The following is a 22598-nucleotide window of genomic DNA, read 5'->3' on the forward strand; positions in this document are numbered from 1 at the left end:
CTGAACACATATCTGATAAAGGATAGCTATCCAAAATATACAACAAACTTTCAAAACTCAATAAGAAAATAATCCAATTATAAAATAGGCAAGTGATCAGAAGAGATATCTCACCAAAGCAGATAAACAGATGGCAAACAACATATGAAATGATGCTCAATATCATATGTTATTAGAGAACTGCAAATTACAACAACAGTTAGATCCCACTACATACGTATTAGAAAGGCTAAAATCCAAAACACTGATATCAAATGCTAGTGAGGATGTGGAGCAACAGGAACTCTCATTAACTAACAATGGGAATGCAAAATAATTCAGACATCATGGAAAACATTTTGACAGTTTCTGACAACTAAACAAATTCATACCATATAATCAAGCAATTGCACTTCATGGTACTTACCCAAAAATAAGTTGAAAACTTAATGTCTACCAAAAAACCTACACACAAATGGTTACAGTAACTTTATTCACAACTGCCTAAACTCAAAAGCAACCAAGATGTTCTTCAATAGATGAGTGGGTAAACAAATTGTAGTACATCCATACAATGGAATGTTATTCAGAGATAAAAAAAAAAAAAAGTAAAAATGAGCTATACAAAAAAACATGAAGGAACCTTAAAAGGATATTGCAAAGTGAAAGAAGTCAATCTGAAAAAAGCTAAATTCTATATAATTCTAACCATATGATACTCTGGAAAAGACAAAACTACAGAGAAAATAAAAGATTAGTGGTTGCTAGGGGTTTGGAGAATAGGAAGGAGATGAAATTGTGGAACACAGGGGATTTTTAAGACAGTGAAACTATTTTATATGATACAGTAATGATGCACACATGTCATTTATTCTTGCCAAATCCACAGAATGTACAATACAAGAAGTGAACTCTAAATATAGTCAACAATATTGTAATAACTATATATGGTGTCGGGGTGGGTACTAGACTTATCGGTGGGGGGGGTCACTTCATAGGTTATATAAATGTCTAACCACTATGCATACACCTGAAACTAACATAATATTGAATGTCAATTGTAACTGAAAAATCTTTTAAAAACTTTAATGAAGGACTGATACATTCATTATAACATGAATGAACCTAGAAGACCAGTCATAAATAGCACATCCTGTATGATTCCATTTATGTAGGATGTCCAGAACAGGCAAATGTATAAAAATGGAAAGCAGATTAGTGGCTGCCAGAGGCTGTGGGTAGGGAAGAATGCAAAGTGATTGCTAACAAATATGAGGTTTCTTTTTTAGTAAAAAAAATTCTAGAATTATATTGTATTGATGGTTGTACAACTCTGTGAATATACAAAAAAAAGCAGTGAAATTGACAGTTTAAATGGGTGAAATTTATGTGAATCACATCTCAATAAAGATGTTTTAAAAAAGAAAAAGAATGAACCCTAATGTAACCTACATTTGGTTAATAATAATAATAATAATAATGTATCAATATTGGCTCATTAATTGTAATGAATGTGCCACATTAACACAAGATATAAATAATCAGAGCAACTGGGGAAGGTAGGGGGATGTAGGAACTGTGTATTTTCCATCCAATTTTTAATGTAAACCTAAAACTGCTCTAAAGAAATAAAGCCTTTGAGTAAACAGTGTTATGTGTACTCAGAAATTTTTAACTTAAAAAAAAAAGGTAGTGTGGCTTAAAAATTACAGTGTTGGAGAATGGATGAGAAATGGGCCAGAGCAGATGTGGAAGATTAGTTAGGAGGCTACTGCCATAGAATCCAACCTAGGGATGATGGTTTCTTAGGACTGGGATGATAATAGTGGGTAGAAAGAAAATGGTGAGGATTTGAAAAGCCTTTAGGGGGTAGTATTGACAGGGGCAAAGACTTGGCAATGCATTAACTGTAGGGAACAGGAATCAAAGTGATTCCTAGGTTTCTAACTTGGGCTAGTAGAGAGAGTGGTACCGTTTATAAATATGGAAAACTGGAGGGAAAAGAGTTTCAGAGATAAAGATAATAAGTTCAGATATCTGCAAGAAACACAATCACAGATGTTAGAAGGGCATCGATGCAGACATAGAAAAGAGCTATGAGCTGGGGTCATAAAGTGAAATTCCTGGGCATATAATTGGTCAATGAAGTCACACGAGTGTATGACACAGCCTAAGGATGGAAAACACAGAAGAGAAGAAAAACCAAACACGTAATAATTGGCCAGAGAATAAGAAATCAAAAGACTAGACTGTAAAGGAGCAACAGTACTGAGGAAGGGCGGGAAGGATGAAATCAAAAGACTATGTTATCACAAAAATCAAAGAAAGAAAATACTTCAAGAAGGCAGGCATGCATGGTCATGTGTACTGAATGTGGATAAGAGATCAGTGGAGGCCTAGGCACCATCCACTGGATTTAGTGAGGCAGAGGTCACTGGTGACTTTAGCAAGGGCAGTCTCAGTTGAGTAAACAGTGTTATGTGTACTCAGAAATGTTTATGAAGAGGAAGGGAAATATATGGCAGTAGCCAGAGATGAGACAGGGCAGAAGTAGGAATTTTTTATTACTTTTTTTTTAAAGACGACAGAGTCTTAAGCATGTTTAAATGGTGACAAAAAGGAAGTAAAGAGAAAAAAGCTGAAGGTAATGAGAAGACAAGGGGTCAGTTACTGACAGTGACAGGATAATTATTCCATGACCTCTGGCAAATCAAGCCTCCAATAGAGAACAGTCACTTTTCAAAAAAAAAAATATTTCCCTGAAATTTATATATGCTTTTGTGTTTATTAAGTGGCAAAAAGCTCTGTTTGTGCATGCATGCAAGTTAACTCCTTTATTCAATACCATTTCCTGAGCACCTGCTATGTGAATATATCATAAATTCATTAACAAGCCATTCTAAATCTTTTACGTTGAGCCCAGTGAACCTTTTTTCTCCATTTACAGCTCCACTCTAAGTATATCACTTTAGTCATTTTCATATTGCTATATCTTTCTTTATTCAAAAGACTACAATAACAAAATGAAAAGGCAAGTCACATACTGGAGAAAACTACTTAGTCTGTGTGTGTGTGTGTGACAAGACTTCAATCTAGAATACATTTTTAAATCTTAGAAATCTGTAAGATAAATATAATCCAATAAAAATGAGCAAAAGATTTAAACATAAACTTCACAAAAGAAGATATACGAATGGCCTATAAGCATTTGAATAAATGCTCTACATCATTAGTAATTAAGGAATTGCACATTAAAATGATGAGATAATATTTTATATCTAGAATGGCTAAAATTGAAAACAATGAAAATAACAAGTATTGATGAGAATGTGGAACAACTAGAACCCTCATACATTGCTGATATGAATACAAAAATGATACAACCATATTATAAAATACGTACCTTGGCAGTTTCTTATAAAAGTTAAGTATACATTTACCATATGACCCACCAATTCCACTCCTAGTAATTTACCCAAGAGAAATGAAAATATATGTCCACAAAAAGACTCATATATAATTATATACAGATGAACAAATTGCAATATATCTACACAGTGGATGATTAACTAGTAATAGAAAGGAGCACACTATTACTGTATGCAACAACACAGATGAATCTCAAAAACATTTTGCTAAGCAAAAAGTGAACACAAAAATGTATTCTGTATGACTACATTATATTGAAAGGGCTAGGAAGGGGGTTGACTAAAGAGGAAAATTTCTGAGGTGATGAAATTATTGGGGTGATGGTCACACAAGTGTACAAATTTGTTAAAACTCATCAAGCTGGACATTTAAAGTATCTGCATTTTGTTATATTTAAAAAGATTTTTAAAAAGAACTGAACAAAGTACTTCCACTGTAAAGAGAATACTGGACTGGTAGTAGTAAAATGGGATCTGCCCACTATCTGATGTGCGACCTATGGCCAGTCACTTAATTTCCAAAGATCTAAGCCTCTTCAAGAGTAAACGTAAAGAAAAATCACTTAAGTCCCTTCCAATACTGATATCTAGAAGAGTTAAGAAAACTGAAGAACTGGAATGCTAACATGAAATACACAGGCTTTATAAATATGAGTTTTGCTTATGGAAATGTCACAGTTGAAGAATCAAAGTGAACTGAAGTTGGCCTTTTAGTAGATTGTATTTTAATAGGGGTAAAAAAAATTATAGCAACAACAGCTGTCTCTGAAAACTCTACCATGATAATGGGAACTTGCCTAACCTGCTTCTTAGGGACATTCAATTTTGGAACTGGTTTCCAGCTTAAAAAATAAACCCCCCCAAAATGCAGACCCTAAGGACTTTTAGGAATGAACAAAACACACACACACACATACACACATACAAAAACACATCAAAGACCACCAAATTTGAACAAGGTTAAGAACAAGACAGGAATTTTCCACCATTGAGAGGGCAAAAAAAATTTATACACGCACACACGCAGACTAGTAATAAAGCTTACAATGAAATATTATTCACACTTAAAAAGGAAAGAAATTCTGATATATGCTGCAATATGGATAAACCCTAAAAACATTATGCTAAATGAAATAAAACAGACACAGAAACACAAATACCATGTGATTCCACTTACATAAAATATCTACAATAGGAAAATTCATAGAGACAGAGCAGGGTACTAGGGGAGGGTTGGATGGAGAGTACTGCTTAATGTGAACAGAGTTTCTATTTGGAATGATGAAAAAGTTTTGGAAACATAGAAGTGACGGTTGCAAAACACTGTGAATATAATTAATGCCACTAAATTGCACATTTAAAATGTTTAAAATGGTTAAGATTTTATGCTATGTATATTTTACCACAATTTTAAAAAATGACTGGGGCTGCTCAATTGCTTAGGAAGTGTTAACACGGCAACATTGAGAAAGTCCTGATTCTTCTTATCTACAGGGGTTACCAAGGTTTCCAAAAAGAAATAACAGAACCAACTTAACTTTTGCACCAGAACTGTAACTCCTTTAGAACTACAGCTCTATCTTACACTGCTATTCTGTTTAGAGCCCTGCACGCCAGACTACAGTTTGCTGGACACCACCTGTCACCAGCATTTGACAATTGACCATGTTCTATTTTTTTGGAAAAATCTCTTGATGCCACACTCGTCTAATTTTCTTCCTATCTAGATTAATGACCTTGACAAGAGAAATTCTGATAGAGTGGGTCTTGGTGAAAACACAAAATGAGGAAACGGAGGCAGTAGTACAGGATATAAACAGTTCTTTCTGGTTATTTCTGAAATAACATCTTTGAATAGGTGCTTAGTAGAAAGGCAGGGAGGTGGATTGGGTGGTGGGAGAATGTGAAAGTTCTCTTCGGGTTCTGTTCTATTTTCTTGAGTGAAAAAAAGCACAGCTGCAGATGGGAGTGAGGAAGGAGAAGGGGTATCAGAAGGAAGAAAAAAGAGAAAAGGTTTGAAACACTTTCCCAGCCACCAAAAAATGTCATATCTTAAAAACCTCAAATTTTATCATGTTCCTCTCTTGCTAAAATCCTTTACTACTTTTTAAAAAATAAAGCACACTAAAGAATTTTTCCATAATTCCTGGTCACTTGTAGAAATGCTTGTTCAGTCAGAGAGAAAGTGGTAGAGTTACATTTGTTTAAAAGGATATGCACACAATCCCAGCTGAGCTCCTTAAGACTAAGTGATAGACCAGAATGAATGTTAGCAGCTTCCAAAGTGTGATGACTGTGAGCTACAATTTTATTTCCATTAAACCCACAAATTCATTTTTTATTAGAAAGAACTTGGCAATAAATAATGAGGACAGAATAAATGCAGCATCCACAGCTGTACCACATGTGAGATGCTATAAATGTTTGTCAATTACCAAATAAAAATAAGGTGATGCAAGTGAAATCTAATAATGATATTCACATTAATGAAATTAAAATCTATACATTCTAGGCATTATGATTTTAATAGTTAAGGCTTATTTATGCTTATTTTTCAATAGCATATAGTTGATTGCTCCATTTATATTACTGAGGAAGTGAAGGTCTAGAAAACAAATCAAGCCTAATTTCTTCAATAAAGTTCAATTAAAATTAGATAAATCATGTGTTTTTCCTTATCACATGGCAATTTCCTAAGCTCTTTATATGACTAATTTTATTAAAAACAAGATTACAAAGCACGGTAATGGCCCACATGTATATCAACTGATGAATGGATAAACAAAATGTTTATATGCAACAGAAAACTATTGAGCCACAAAAAGGAATGAAGTACTCATACATGCTACCACATGAATGAACCTTGAAAGCATTATACCAAGTGAAAGAAGCCAGCCATAATAAGTCACGTAGTACATGGTTCTATTTTTGAAACGTCCTGAACTGGCAAATCTATAGAGACAAAAAGTAGATTATTGGTTGCCAAACTCTAGGGATATTGGGGGAAATGAGGAATAACTGCTAATGAGTATAAGAATTCTTTTGGGAGTGAAGAAAATGTTCTAAAATTAACTGTGGTAATGACTGCACAACTCTGTGAATACACTAAACACCACTGAATTATGCTTTAAATGGGCAAATTGTATGCTATGTGAATTACATTTCAATAAAGCTATAAAAAAATGCACGTTAATGAATATCATATTCAAATCTCTGTCCTCAAAAACAACATTGTATGATGGAGGAATTAGTCAAATCTGGGTAAACTGACAGCAATATGCTAACTGTACTTTATCTAGATGTATTCTGAGGCAGACTAAAGTTTGAGCCATTCTGGAATCACAGGAAGAACTGCAAACTCCTCAGTGTGCACAAGATCCCTTAGGACCCTGGCTCTGCTTATCTGTCCAGCTTTATCCCCAACCCTACTCTTTGTGTCCCAGATATGCTCTAAAAACTTTACTTATAGTGTCTCATGCCTTTGAGTCTTTGCATATGTCAGCCCTTCTACACAGACCACTCTACAACCTAACAAACATATATATCCTCCTTTGATTTAGTCAGTTAAACATGGTATTTGGGAGTTATGACCATAAAAAGTTAGAGAAAAAGAAATTTGCTCTGAAATCTCTTTCCTACAGAATTATCAAATTTAAATCATAACCTCTTTCTAAAAACATGACCACAAAGAAAAAAATAATCCCATTTACTAGTTATCTATTACATTTTAAGCTGATCACTATGTTAAGTATTATACATCCTAACATACTTAATTCTAAGAAATAGATGAGGAAATGGATTCAGGAAAGAGGTAACTTGTTCAAGGCCAGAGCAGGAATTTGAACTTAAGTCTGGTTAATTATCCAAAGTACATGGTCTTTCTGCTATAGCAAGTTGCTTCTCACAGTGTTGTTTCTTGCATACAATGATTATGAAAGCTGCCTGGACCTCTGGGACTCAGAATGTTAACATAGTTGAAATATGCAGTCAAACAAACCTAGAATAAAAACCAATATTAATAGAATGATGTGGTATCATACATGGCAAGAACTAAAATCTAAGCACCATATTAAGAAAGCATCTTTTTTTCATATTGCAAAACAAATACCAAGATAAATGGGAAAAGGCTAAGAACCACGGCATGGTTTTTCTAAAATTGTAGAATTTTGACAAGTCCATTTGAGTCAATTAGTGTACATAAAATTGGCAGCATGGTTTATTCTAAACTGCAGCATCATCTAATAGAACTTTCTAGGGTGATGACGTGGTCTATATCTGTGCTGCCTAATACTATATCCACTAGCCACACTTGAATGTACCAATATGACTGAGAAAATAAAATTTTTATGTTATTTAATTTTAATTAATTTAAACTTTAAAAGATACATGACAGTAGTAACTACCATATTGAACGATGCAGGTCTAGAGAAAGGAAAACAATGGCTTCTAATGAGTCTATGTACAGATTACAGATGTGAAAATTAATACAGGAAATGTCACCTAAAATTGGAATTGGGAAGGCCTGCAGAGGATCCCTTACATCCTACCACTCATCATCAATTACAGCAAACAGGAAAAGGCATATCTTGCATCTCCAACAGGAAAATGTTTTCTTCTTTACCACCCCAGGAGGAGGAAGGGAGATTTTCTCCTTGCCTGACAACAGCTCAGCCAATGAGAAATTGTAACAAATCAGACAATGAAAAGTCACTAAACTTTGAATTTTCAGTTTTCTCCAATGGATTCTTTGTAACAGCCCCTCTCAACTCTCTTCTTTTCTCTATAAAAGAGAGAACAAAAGAGTATTCTCCTCCTTTGTTCTCTGGACTTGCCTATGGTTTTTGCCATAGCTTGCATGTTCTGAATTGCAAATCTTTGCAATTCCAAAAATGAACCTATTTTTGATTGGAAAATATTTTCTTCTTAAGGTCAACACAGAGAAGACAAATAGAGTAAGGTATAATTACCAGAAATGACCAAAGTTTGAAAACTGGGACTCATTTTATATGATTAGTAACCATTAATTACAGTTACATACTGTACAAAGTATAATTTCCATTTTGAAAACAAGAAAACTAAGGCGTTGAAAGGTAAATAACCAAGATTAAAAAGTGAAAATAAAAAAGGAAAAAGACACGCTTTTTTTCTCTATCCTGACTAAATCTGAAAATAGCATCCCCACTAATATTTCCGTAAATCAAAATTCATTACAAGACTAATGTTCTCAATTATTTGTTTCAGAATACATATAAGAAACTTGACAAACTACTTCAATCACAGGCTTAATTAACAATTGTCTACAACCCTAAAAGGTTCATATCCCCATGAAGTTTACTCCTTGAAGGTAAATTAATTTTCTAACTCCACAGGTGACTCAACTCAAATAAAACATCATGGATACAATATAGTAAACCAAAATAAAATCAAGTCCTATGTATCCCGGTCAATTTTATCTACCAAGAACATCAGTTATTTTAAAAATAGGAAAAAGCCTATGATCACCAGTCCAACTACTCATTCCATATTTTAATCCCCTTTGGCTGAATGTTTCCAATGATTGATATCATTGATGTAAAGGAAAAGAGGCATGTTCAGCCAAACTGTCTCGTATAGAGCATGTGAAAAGATGTAGTAAAGCATAAAGAATTATTGAGGAAAAAGATAAAAAATTACCATTGCTGCTTTTGTGTCACCCAAATGGTGGTGACCAGGTATCCTCCAGCTTAACTTAAAGAGAGAGAGAATGCTAAAACTGTGGTATATTTCTAAAACTGTGGTATATTTCTTAAACGGATAAACAGATTATCCAATAATCAGCATTTCATTTCACAATTATTAATTATATCAAGAGTTATAAGTTGTCTAAAGGTAGAAGTCCATAAAACATCAGTCCAAATCACTCCAAATCTAGATGATACTCACATTATCTGGGGAATTTTTTTGTTTCTTAACATATGTATCCAGGTTCCATATCAGACCCACCAAATCAAAATCTCCAGGGTATGGGGCCAAGTATCAATTTCTTTTATTATTTTCTTTTATTTTTTAGTATCAATATATTTCAAAGTTACCTAGGTGATCCTAATGATCACCCATCCATTCATCCATTCATCCTATAAATGTTCACAGAGCACCTATGTGTATAATACACATTTTCCTTTTGTATATAAATGTTTTCATTTAAAAAACTTTAAAAAAACTAATACACATTAAGCATGATTTTACATATTCATACACATAGAGTGTACTATGCTTGGTGCTGGAGTTGTAGTTCTGAAGGAAACAGACACCATCTGGACCCTACCCTCATGAGAAGTAGTGCAGATATAATAATAAACAGCCAGGTGGGGACTCCTAAAAAAGGGGCAGTAGCTTTATTGTTTCAGTTGAATGCTTCTATGTAGAAATGCATGACTAATATCACCCTATGTGATTTTTCAAAAAGGCAAATAAAAAAGAAGGGGGGGAGACTCTAAGACAAAACATGACAGATAACACAAAATAAGATAAAGGAAATGAGTTCAAATATATTAGAAATTACAATAAATGTAAACAGGTGAAACACACCTATTAAAAGACTCTCAGATGAGATTTTAAAGATAGATAATCTAGCAATATATTTTTCACCATAAGTACACCTAAAATAACACAGAAAGGTTTAAAATAAAAGGATAGAAACACACATTCCAGGAAAACACAAATCAGAAGAAATCCAGGGTAACAATGTTAATATTAAAAAAGAGAGAGAGAGAGAATTTCAAGTGCAATCAGACAAGATATAAAAGGCATCCAAATAGAAAACGAAGAAGTCAAACTGTCACTATTTGCGGATGACATGATTCTCTATATAGAAAACCCTAAAGACTCCATAAGAACACTCTAGAAACAATAAGCAAATACAGTAAAGTCTCTGGATACAAAATCAATGTTCAAAAATCCATAGCGTTCCTATACTCTAACAACGAAGTGTCAGAAAAAGAAGTGGAAAAAATAATTCCATTTGCAATTGCAACAAAAAAGAATAAAATACCTAGGAATAAATCTAATGAAACATGTGAAGGACCTATATAATGAAAACTGTAAGACCCTATTTAAAGAAATAGAAGAAGATACAAAGAAATGGAAAGATGCTCCACGTTCTGAGATTGGAAGAATCAACATAGTTAAATTAAAATGACCTTATTACCTAAAGCATTATACAGATTTAATGCAATCCCCATCAAAATCCCTCCAGCATTTTTTAAAGAACAAAAAATCATCAGATTTGTATGGAAGCACAAAAGACTCCGAATAGCCAAAACCATCCTGAGAAAAAAGAACAAGGCATCACTCTGCCTGACTTCAAATTATACTACAAAGCGACAGTAATCAAAACAACATGGTACTGGCAGGAAAACAGACACACAGACCAATGGAACAGAATCAAGAGCCTAAAAGGAAAACTATCTTTATATGGGCAAATAATTTTCAACAAAAAAAGTCAAAAACATACAGTGGAGAAAGAAAGGCCTCTTCAAAAAAATGGTGCTGGGAAAACAGGAAAGCCACTTGCAAAAGAATTTAAACTAGACTGTTGTCTATCAACACACGCCAAAATTAACTCAAAATGAATTAAGGACCTGAATATAAGACCAGAAACAATAAAATGCATAGAAGAAAACATAGGAACAGAACTCAAGGACCTTGGACTTAAAAGAGGATTTTATGAATTTGACCTCAAAGGCAAGAGAAGTAAAAGCTAAAATAAATCAATGGGACTACATCAAACTAAAAAGCTTCTGCTCAGCAAAAGAAACTGTCACCAAGGTAAAGACACAATCATCCAAATGGGAAAATATATTTGCAAGCAACACCTCCGATAAGGGGCTAATATCCGAAATATACAAAGAACTCATACGACTCAGTAACAACAAATGATCCAATCAAAAAATGGGCAGACCACCTGAACAGACACTTCTCACCAGAGGACATACAAATGGCCAACAAATATATGAAAAGATGCTCAACATTGCTAGCTATTAGGGAAATACAAATCAAATCTCACACCTGTTAGAATGGCTATAATCAACAGGACAAGCAATAACAAATGTTGGAGAGGATGTGGAGAAATAGGAAACCTCATTCACTGCTGGTAAGACTGCAAATTGGTACAGCCACTATGGAAAACAGTTCCTCAGAAAACTAAGAATTGATCTACCATATGACCCAGGAATCCCTCTACTGGGTATTTACCCCAAAGACTTGAAAACTCATATCCATAAAGATATTTGCACACCAGTGTTCATAGCAGCATTATTCACATTGGCCAGGACAAGGAAGCAACTGAAGTGCCCTATGATAGATGATTAGCTAAAGAAGCTGTGGTACATATATATAATGGAATATTACTCAGCCATAAGAAGAGATGAAATACTGCCATTTGCAACAACATGGATGACCTCAAGATAATCATGCTAAGCAAAATAAGCCAGACAGAAAAAGTTGAAAATCACGTGATATCACTTATATGTGGGATATAAACCTAAAAGCAACAAATGAGCAGGACAAACAAACAGAGACTTATGGACATGGACTATAGACCAGTGGTTACCAAAGGACTATAGAGTAGTGGTTACTAGCGGGGTGAGGAGGAGGAGGCAGGTAGACAGGGTAAAAGGGGTCAAATACAGGGGGCCAGGGGGAGAGTGAAGTGGGTAAAGGGGATCAAACATATGGTAGCTGAAGCAAACTAGACTTTGGGTGGTGAACACACAATAGAATATACAGATGTCAAATGATAATGTACACCTGAAAATTTTATTTGTATTAATCAATGTTACCCCAATAAACTTAATTTAAAAAAAGGAGAATTTAAGGAAAGTAGTATTTAAAAGGGTAAAAAGTGGCACTTCAAAAAATAATAATTATGAACACGCATGCACCAAATAAATCCTCCAAATATAATCTCAAATATTTTAGCTAAAACTAAAGTTGTCATAATTACAAAGTGAAAATGATAGTCACAACACGAAATTTCAAAATGTCTCTTTTAGAAACACAAACAGACAAAACAATTATCATGAAGAATGTCTGAATAATATGAGAATGAGCCAAAGAGAAAAAATACACATACGCATGCATGCTTGCATGTGACATATGGAATAGTAAAACATTTTAAACTTCAAAGAATAGGTAAAAATTGGAGAAACTGAAACACCAAGAAACTTCAAGAGGAATAGCAGAGAAATGAACAGGTAGGATCATACCAGACAAAAGGTTTTCAACAACGGCAACAATTTAGATGTCATAGCAAAATATTTAGATAACTCTCTCCTTTGCTGAAAACTAGGTATTCCTTCAACACATACAAAAATAAGGAAAAGGCTAGAAAATTTAATATAACATTTACAAAACATAAATTATAATGAAAAACTGAAAATAATGTGATATCTGTCCATAAGGGGAAAGGCAATGTCATCTTTTGGTTAAAAGGCAGTCTCTGCAAATCAGCTGCCTGGGTTCACATCCTGGCTCTATCTTGGGAAAGTTGCCTCCCATATCTCTATGCCTGTTAACTCATATATAAAATGGGGAAAATAACTGTACCTACTTTATAAGGTTCTTGTGAACATTAAATAAGATGATAATACATGCAAAGAGCTCAGAACAGTGTCTAGCACACTGTCAGCTATCAAAAACTCTTATGTTTAACAAGCCAGTAAATATAATGAGGCCACTCTATTTGTATGAATATGTAAAAACATGTTTAATGTGTATTAGTTTTTTAAAAGGCAGTTCATGAAAACATTTATATACAAAAGGAAAATGTGTATAATAAACATATATGCCTGTGTATACATATACATTTACCTAGAACAATATACAAATTATTAACAGTTACCTCTGGTAGATAGGACTAGAAGAGTTTTGTTTCTGTATTGTGCAAATTTTTTATAAGAGACTATATTATTTTTATACATTTTAAATTACAATAACATAAACCATTTTCACAACTCATTTTGCCACCATAATCCTAAAACATTAAGCCCAGTAAAGTGTTATTCCCATAAACTCATTGTCCTCACTTAATGTCATCAACAGGTTCTTGGAAATTATACCTTTAAGTGAAATGACACATAACAAAACCAATTTTACCACAGACTAACTGATAGAAACAAGAATTAAGTTCCTACAGCATATTTCTGGTCATAAAAAAATATCATCAAACTTCTAAATAAAGACCCAAAACACTTCTAATATTAAACATTGAAGCAAATGTGAGCTATACATACATTTAAGAAAGATTAATAAAAACAAGAAAGATAATTCTTTTCCAACCCACTTATTCCAGTTCAGGGTTGAGGGTGGCCAGAAAATATACCAGCAGCTCAGGGAGCTAGGCAGGAACCCACCCTGGACAGGACACTCTTCCATTGAAAGGCCACTCAGACCCGCCCATACTTACTCAGAGTAGGACAATTCAGACACGCCAGTTCACCTCATGTACACATCTTTGGGATGTGGGAGGAAACCAGTGTACCCTGAGAAAACCCATGCAGACATGGGGAGAACATGCAAACTCTGCACAGTAGGCCCCAGCCAAGAATCAACTTTTTCTTCCTTATCAATCTTAAAACGAAACGAAGTTGAAGATGTTATTATTCCAGGATCTGCTGTAATTTGGTTTGACCCATCTCTATGTTAGCTCCTTTGCCCATGACACAACGTTTTTCAATCCAAGCTCCCAAGTTACCTTCGTTTTCCAGTTAGAAATGAAGCATTAGGCCACCAAGATCCAAGAACAGTAGCTTTTCCCAAATCACAGAAATATATGAATTAATGAAGACAATTCTTTCAACTATATCTGCTACATTTTTACTGGCAGATGATCAAACAATATAACAGTATGCAAAATAAAAATTAAATTTATTTATGAGGAATTGATGAGGCTTAATTCTATAGCTTTTTCATGAATGTATATGCTTATAGTGAATTAACATTATATAGAGAAAATAAAGTCATTCTCTTTTAGTAAAATTGTTTCTAGTTTATGACAGTGTTATCACGTGTTCTCCATCATCTGAATAAATTTGATAATCACTGCTCCAGGTTTACCTACTAAGGCCCAGCAGGAAAATTATAATGTAAATATGTTGAGAAAATGAGTATTTTTGTTAACTGTCCTTTTAAAAATATTTCATGACCTAGACCCTTAAAGAAAGCAAATACTATCTGAAAGAGTCTATTACTAGAAATGACGGCTAACATTTACTGAGCATGAACTATGCATCAGTGACTATGCTAAGCACTCCACAGTCCACATTAAAGCTTCACAATTCTATCAAGTAGGTATTATTCTTACCTTACTTCCTTCTGATAACAAAGTAAAACACAGAAAGGTTAAATAATTTGCTCAAAGTCACATAGCCAGTGAATAGGCAGAGCCACTAAAAAGTAGCTAGCACCCGATTCCTATAGAGTCATGGTGTAGGTAAGAAATTACATACAAAGTAAGATTCTGAGAGATGGTGTGATGAAGTGCAAAGAGTACAGGATTGGCCCCAAGCAGACTTAAATCTATATTCCAATTCTCCTACTTAGTGGTTCTGACTCTCAAGAAAGAACTTAACCTCTCTGGCTTTAGCTGCCTGGTCTAAGGAAATGATGCTACAACTCCTTAAGTAATCGAGATGCACTCTGCATTTGAGAACTACAGCCCTAATATGTGCTGGAGTCGAGTCTTAGGTATTAAGGAGAATCCAGCTGAGTATAAATGATCTGCTTTATCTCTCACGTTTTTTGAAGTTAGGAATTTTTTTAAATTGCTTAATTAAAAAAACTAACAGCTTTCTTAAATATATTCACATACCATATAATTCGCCCATTTAAAGCACACAATTCAACAGTATATTCAGAGTTATGCAATCATGACCACAATTAATTTTAGAACATTTTCATCACCCCAAAAGAAACCCCATACCATTTAGCAGTCACCCCCATTTTTCTTCAACCCCATTCTCTCTCCCCACTAGTAGACAACCATTAACCTACTCTGTCTCCATAAATTTACCTATTCTGTATATTTCATATAAATAGAATCATATGTGATCTGTTACGATTGGCTTCTATCACTTAGCATGGCTCATTACATGCTTCAACCATACTGTATCGTGTATCAGTACTTCATTTCTTCTTATGGCCAAAAACATTACACTGTATGGATGTACCACAGTTTTTATCCATCTATTCGTTAGTTGATAGTTTCTAAAATTGCCTAATTATATAAAACAAAATATTATATTGTTATTATTCAGCTGGTATTTTATCCTTGTCTGCCTAAAATATAATGAGATTAATAAGGTTATGTTTTGTCTTTTTTCCCCACTGTTTATTGTCATATTGTTCAGCTTTACATCTAGAAACTTTCTTATATGAGTTTCATTATTTTACATGGTTTAATGTAATTTAATTTCTTTAATAATCTATACTCATTGACCACTCTATGTTAAGCACTGTTTTAGTTGTTGGGCAACAGCAGTAAATAAAAAAAAATCTGCCTTTATAGAACTTATGTTCTAATTAATAAATGTTTACTTTATAATAATAATTAAATATATAACCAAAAGTTTTACCTTCTCCATAAAATCTTTCTTAAAATACCTGGATCATACTTATTTCTTTCCTTCTAAACATTTACACATAGTTTTGAATTAGAACATTTAAATATGTTGGTTTTACATTTTTCTTAGATACAAATCTTAGAATGAGGCTATATGTTAGAACTCTATATCTTCTCTGGCAGCGAACATCTTTGTACCTGATTTTTTATGTTCTCATGTATTTCTTTGAGATCAATATCTTAAAAGTTAAATGTTGAGTTAAAATATAAGTTCATTTCAACTGTACACTACCAATTGACCTCGACTAAAACTACACAAGTTCCTACCAAAAATAAAAATAAGTAAATTGCCTAATTTTAATAGAGAAAAAGAAGATTAGATAAAAAATTTTTACATTAAGATCTGTCCAGGTAAATATATTAACACACTCAATCTGTTTACTATAGTAAATCTTACAATGTAAAAAATATACTACTTACAATTAATAGCACATTTTGACATATTATTGATATTAAAACAAACAGGCTACTAAAATACAAATATAATTATCACATGTTTAATAGTGGAGGTTTTTATTTCTAAATCAAATCCTGTTTCTTTCAAAACCAGTTGTTAAATTCTGAATCTGCCAACAGAGGTTATGGCTTCTGTGCTGGAAAATTACTGACTTCACTTTTCAGTTCACAATTGCTCTCCTTGTTTCACTTTTTTTTTAACCTCCATGGACTTGTTCCAGTCTACTTCACAGACCTTATTTCTTTCTACTCCCTTTCTTACTTGTCCAGTGCTGACCTACTAATTGTCCTTACAGGCAAATCTAAATCTTGTGGAAACACTTCTGTTCAAAACTCTGGAAAACTACACTGATTTTCCTAAGTATTATTTTTAATTTCAGTATTTTTTTAAGCTTTCAATTTAAAACTTTATGCCCGCTTTAATTTAAACTTTTTCTACTTTAGATTGAGTCAAAAAGTTTTCTTCTAATAATTTACAAGTTCCAAGGTACAAATATCTTTCAAGCTGAACTCAGTATGTTCAGGGCCACATCTGTTTTGGTCAGTGTGTATAGGTTATATTCTTAGTACCCAGCAGAGAGCACAGGTAGTTCTTCACATATATTATTCATATTCTTGTTGAAAGAGTGAATAAAAGACATGCAGATTAAAGTAGATTTTATAATAATAGCTAACATCTATTGAGCTTATTTATATGTGCAAGGGCCTGTGCTAAACATTTTTATGCATTATCTTATTTATCTTATTTAATTATCTTATTTCTCTCTATTAAATAAGTATTATACATATTCTAGAGATGCATAAACTGAGATTAGAGATTAAGCAACAGAGCCAGAACTCAAATCCAGGTTTGCCTCAAAGTCCATGAACTTAACCAACGTACAGCTCCATTTACATAGAGTCAAAGGCAACAGAGCTAAAATTGGGAACAGTAAGTGAAAAAGGAGGAACACTCATGACCACAGACCACACCACTTGGGTACTTAGGAAGGAGGTCCGAAGACAGCCTGCCCCTCTGGGGTTTTCAGAATAGAAGGCAGGCATACTCCTTCTGTGACCTTTCTTCAAAGAGGTACATGGACAGGACAGAAGAGGCACAAAATTTTCCACAATACACAACATATTTCCCTCAGCCCTAGGTGTTACCTTAGTTGCTCTTATGTAAAACTAGCTCATTCTGAATGGTTCACACCTCATAATTTCTGAAGCAAAATGCTTCTGTGATAAACTGAAAGAAAAAAAAAAACGAACAAGAAAGCATAACGAGGGTCAGGGCAAGGACAGCCGCTAATAACTGCCAGTTCCTTCTGGTTCTAATCCAGTCACAGCCACCACCTCAAAACTCATTTTTATCCATTTCAAAACAGGGAAGCAGGGAACAATTTTTTTAAGGATTAAATTACCTTTTGTTAGAGTACTTTAATGCAGCTATGATATTAGGTTACCAAAATGTGTACTTTTCCATTGTTTTCATATATAATTTATCTCCATAAAGCAAATTTATATGGATAAAGAATAGAGATTTGTAATCTTTTTAAAAGAATTTTATTTTATTATTAGTTTCAAGCATACAGTCCATTGGTTAGACATTTATATAGTTTATAAAATGATCTCCCCAATTACTCTATCACCCATCTGGCTCTACACATAGCCATTATGTTACTGACTGCATTTCATATACCGTGCTCCCCGTCTCCATGACCATCTCTCAACTACTGATTTGTAATTCTTTAACCTTTCACCTCTTTCTCCCTGTCCTCCAACCCCGCCCTCTCCCCACCCTCTGGCAGTCACCAGACTGGAGGTTTGAAATGTTTAAAGACTTAAATATATATTAAATATACTTTTAGGGCTGGTTGATATTTTAATCTAGCCATTTTGTAACATTTTTCCTATGTAGCAACTGAAATGTCATTCTAAAAGGCTTCTCCTAACTTCTGAATGGGTTATGTCTCAAAGCTCCCTTTCAATGCAGTCTGAAAACTAGAAATTAATTTTCCTCATAGAAAAAAGTTATGAACTGCTCCAATATTAGACCACAACAGACTTTAAATTGAAAATAAAGTACACATGTGTCTGGGTCTCACATACACCCTCTAACCCTTTGAGCCCTGAGCAGAGAGAATGGCAGCATCAGCACTGTGCGGAACTAGCTGTGAAAAGCATCAGTGAGAAAGGAAAGCATGAGCACTCCCAGAGGAAGCCATTCTCAACACCTGTGGGCAGGAGCACTACTACTTAGTGAACAAGACAGGCCAGAGTACCACCCTTTCTTGAGTTGTCTTATACGCATTATGTTTCTGTATATGGTTTGTGAAATGGGTCATGTAATTCCCCTAATTCTTCAGCTTTAATGTAAACTCACTGAGGAGCACATAGCCAAAATAGTATCTATAAATAATATATAACCATTTATTATCACCTTTAGTTTAATAACCATTTATTATCACCTTTAGATGGAAAAAGAGATTCTGCAGATTACGTTATTTGCCAAGTATCACAAAGCTGGTGATAAAGCAGTGGACCAAACTGAAAAAAATCTCTCCCTACAAAGCTGACATTCTAGAAGAGAGAGACAGATAATAAATAAGACTAATAAATAAGTTACAGTATTATTAGATGGTGCTACAAGCTATGGAGGGAAATAAAGTGTGAAGTACTGGGATGGTGGTGGTATAAGTGCAATTTTAAATAGGACAGTCAGTGTAGACCTTACACCAGTAGTTCCATAGAAGCAGCTGGAAGGAGATGAGAGAGCAGGTATGTGACTATCTGGGGAGAGAGTTTCAGGTATAGGAAAGAGCCAGTGCAAAGGCCCTGAGGAGGGAGTGTGTCTGGAATGTTCTGTCAATACCAAGGTGGCCACTGTATCTGAAGAACAGTAAGTCAAAGAGAAAGTATGAAATGTCCTTGTCAATTTTAAGGACTTTGACTTTTATGCTAAGGAAAATGGGGAGCCACTGAAGGCTGTGAATAGAGGAATGACAATGACATAATGACTAAAAATGAATGCTTCTGGTTCTTGACTGAGAATAGACTCTAGTGGAATAAGGGCGGTAAGAAGGAGTGCTGGTGACAAGCAGGCAGTTCCCAGTTATGTTCTGAAAGTAAAACCAAAAGCATTTGCCAACAGATTGATGGTTAAGCATTAGGAATCAAAGATGACTCCAAAGTTTCTGTCTTAATCACATATGGAAGGCTTTAAGCATACCAGGTTTAGGGTGGGAGGGAATCAAGAATTCAGTTTTAGGCAGATTAAGTTTGAGATGCCTATTAGATATCTCAGAGGACTGGTAAATTGGCTGGCAATTTCAGGGAAGCAATGCGGGTTGCAGATAACAAGTTTTAAGTCATCAGCACAGAAATGATATTTAAAACAATGAGGCTGGATGAGATCACTGTCCTAGATTCAAGAGCTTGATTATAGAGAAAAGAATTCACCAGGGTTATTCTTTTCCTGAGATAATGAAGAATTGTCAGCAATTTGAAATTACTTACTGAAGATTCATTTGATGGGCTTTTAATGTGTATAATAACACCAATAATCTATCAAACCAATGTAATATCACATTTTGCATAAAAGAATAATGCCATTTTTCATTCATATATTTCTTCTTCAAGAGCAGGATTCTTTTTGTATGTTTGTAAGTTTGTCAGAAAAATCAAATCATTTCTAAAAGGGAGTTTACAGATCATCTATCTAATCCAATCCCTTTGTTTTACAGAAAGAAAGATGAAGGTGAAGAAAGATTAAACAACCTGCCTAAATTCACCCAACTAATCAGTGACAGACTGCATTACTGCTCTGCAGACTCCAAACCCAGGGTTCCTTCTGCTCTATCACTATGACTCTTTCTGATGGAGGAGTTCCCACTGGTCTTCTGGAAAGGCAGTGGTTCCCAGCCTATTTCTATCTTCACACACTTGATCATCATTCACGCTCACCACAGATGGCAAAATAATCATCAATGTAGAGAGAAGGTAAAGGGGCTAAAAAGTTCCTCAGGGGACGCCACCACAACCACCCTTCATCCCCAAGTGTGTGCTATGTCCAAGTGAGACTCACTTTCGTAAGGAGTTACTAAGATGAACAAAGAAGAAAAAAGAAAGAGTAACTGTCATTTAATGACAATATAGAGAGCTGTGGAAAATTCACTTCTATCTTGAGTCTAATCAAGTACTTTTATTTTCTATGTTACTATTAAGTTTTCTGATCCCTGTCCAAGTATCTGTTGTATTACTGTTTTATCTAATCAAAGCCTGATTATTATGAGCCATTAACTACAAAAAATTAAGAGCCTTCAGCTTTATGCTATAGTTTTAAAGCAATTTAAACCATAATTATAAAAAACACTCATCAGAGTTAATACCAAATTATTACTTAAGACAGGCTTAAAATATAAATTAAAAATATAACTTATTAACTAAAATTCGCTTAGAAAACAAATTCTCTACTTAGCGAAATTAAGATACAAGAATTACTAACATTATCACTTAACTACCAATAAAGACAAATATATTAGGCATTTAAACAGATAATTCATTTGATAATGCATAGTACTAAAAATTGGTCAAAGTGTAACAATATAATAGTTTTGAAAACTATATTTTGTATACTATAAAGCACTTTACAAATAAAAGACATTTATGATGCTTATTTGATAAAACAAAAATGTGACTTTGTTAAAGATCATCACTTAATGATACACATTGGAAAATGGGGGATCTTTCATGCATTCATTCATTCAAAATGTTTTTAATAAGTTCCTGCTATATACCTGGCACTGTACTTCAGGGCTGGGAAAAGAAACAAGAAATAAGGTATACAGCTCCTTTCCTGAGAAGTTTATAGTCTAGTGGGAGATACTTAAGAAAGCACACAATTAGTTCTGGTCAAGCTAGGGGAATAGGTAAAAGGTGTGCTTGCCTCCTCTCATGACCACATCAAAATTACAACTGAACTATAGAACAATCATCATTGAGAATCGTCTGATGTCTAGCTGAAGAGAAGTCCTACAACTAAGGATATATAGAAGCCACATCAAGACTGGTAGGAAGAGCAGAGACTTGGGACGGGCTAGTCCCATGCCTACGTATGGAGGTTAAAAATCAGGAGAGCTAACTTAGCTGAGGAGATTCCCTCCAAGGAGCACACCAGGCTCCCAAGGCTGGGGTTCCAGTGCCAGAGAGAGAAGTCCTCACAACTTCCGGCTGTGAAACAAGCAAAGTTTGTGGCTGAGACAGAGGGCAGATGAAGTCCCAGGCATTCCTCTTAAAGAAACTGCACACGGGCTTTCGCTGACAAACTCACTCGCTCTGAGCTCCAGCAGTTCAAAAGGCACCAGGGATATATGGGGAGGAACTGAATTGTCTGGCTTCAGGGTGAGGAATGGAGGGGCAGCTTTATCCCACAGAGAAGTGCTGGCAGAAGCCATTGTTCCTTTGTTGAGCCCTATCCCCACCAAGCCTGCACTTGCAAGCTGGCAGCATATCTGAGTCTCCATAAAGCTGTCTAACACTGGTTGCCCTGTCCTCGTGATTCCCTGAGACCCTGCCCCACCCAACTAGTGGGCCCAACCAAGCTGCTTCCAGTGGCTTTTCCATATAAATGGCCTGTCTCAGCTCATGCTGTAGATTTTCCTAAAATCTCTCAAAGATTTTGGGATTCACAAATCTCAATCAAGCAGCATGTGGCCTTGGCATGCCCTGTACCTCTTACTCAGCAGCCCCAAACCTGGCACTAGCTGCAGCCGGCCTCAGGTTGCAGCTTAGCCTCTCCCAGTCACCTCTAAGCCCAGCATAAATGGCATCTGTACACCACTTCGTAACTCATACCAAATGGCCTAGGCAGGGCACAGGCAGCGGCTGACCTTGGCCTGCAACAGAGCCCCTCCCAAGAGGCTTCAGTACCAACACACCTGGTGGCCAGCTTCAGACCACACAAGAGCACCACCCAACCACTTCCACAAACGACACATCCAAAAGGCAGACTCAGCAGGGACCAGAACCATGCTAAAGCAAATCTTGCTCCATAGAATCAGTCCTTACACAGTAGCTCCTCCATTGTAGTCACAGCC

The 22598-nt window shown here is 34.9% G+C and overlaps 1 protein-coding gene across 4 annotated transcripts in view; it reads right to left on the reverse strand.

The window, feature by feature from the left end:
- Window positions 1-22598, reverse strand: part of SPIRE1 (spire type actin nucleation factor 1) — a 195359-nt gene that overhangs the window by 118211 nt on the left and 54550 nt on the right. Inside the window, exon 1 of one of the 4 annotated variants that reach the window (XM_039846293.1) lies at window positions 9081-9098. The exons of the other annotated variants lie outside the window; for them this stretch is intronic. Within the exon in view, the coding sequence (XP_039702227.1) occupies window positions 9081-9083 (3 nt within the window). The 5' untranslated portion in view covers window positions 9084-9098. Of the gene's footprint in view, window positions 1-9080; window positions 9099-22598 lie in introns of those variants that run through there. 4 annotated transcript variants of the gene reach the window in all.

The sequence above is a fragment of the Pteropus medius genome, unplaced genomic scaffold, assembly GCF_902729225.1.
Source record: "Pteropus medius unplaced genomic scaffold, Ma_sr-lr_union100, whole genome shotgun sequence".
Taxonomy (NCBI): Eukaryota; Metazoa; Chordata; class Mammalia; order Chiroptera; family Pteropodidae; genus Pteropus; species Pteropus medius.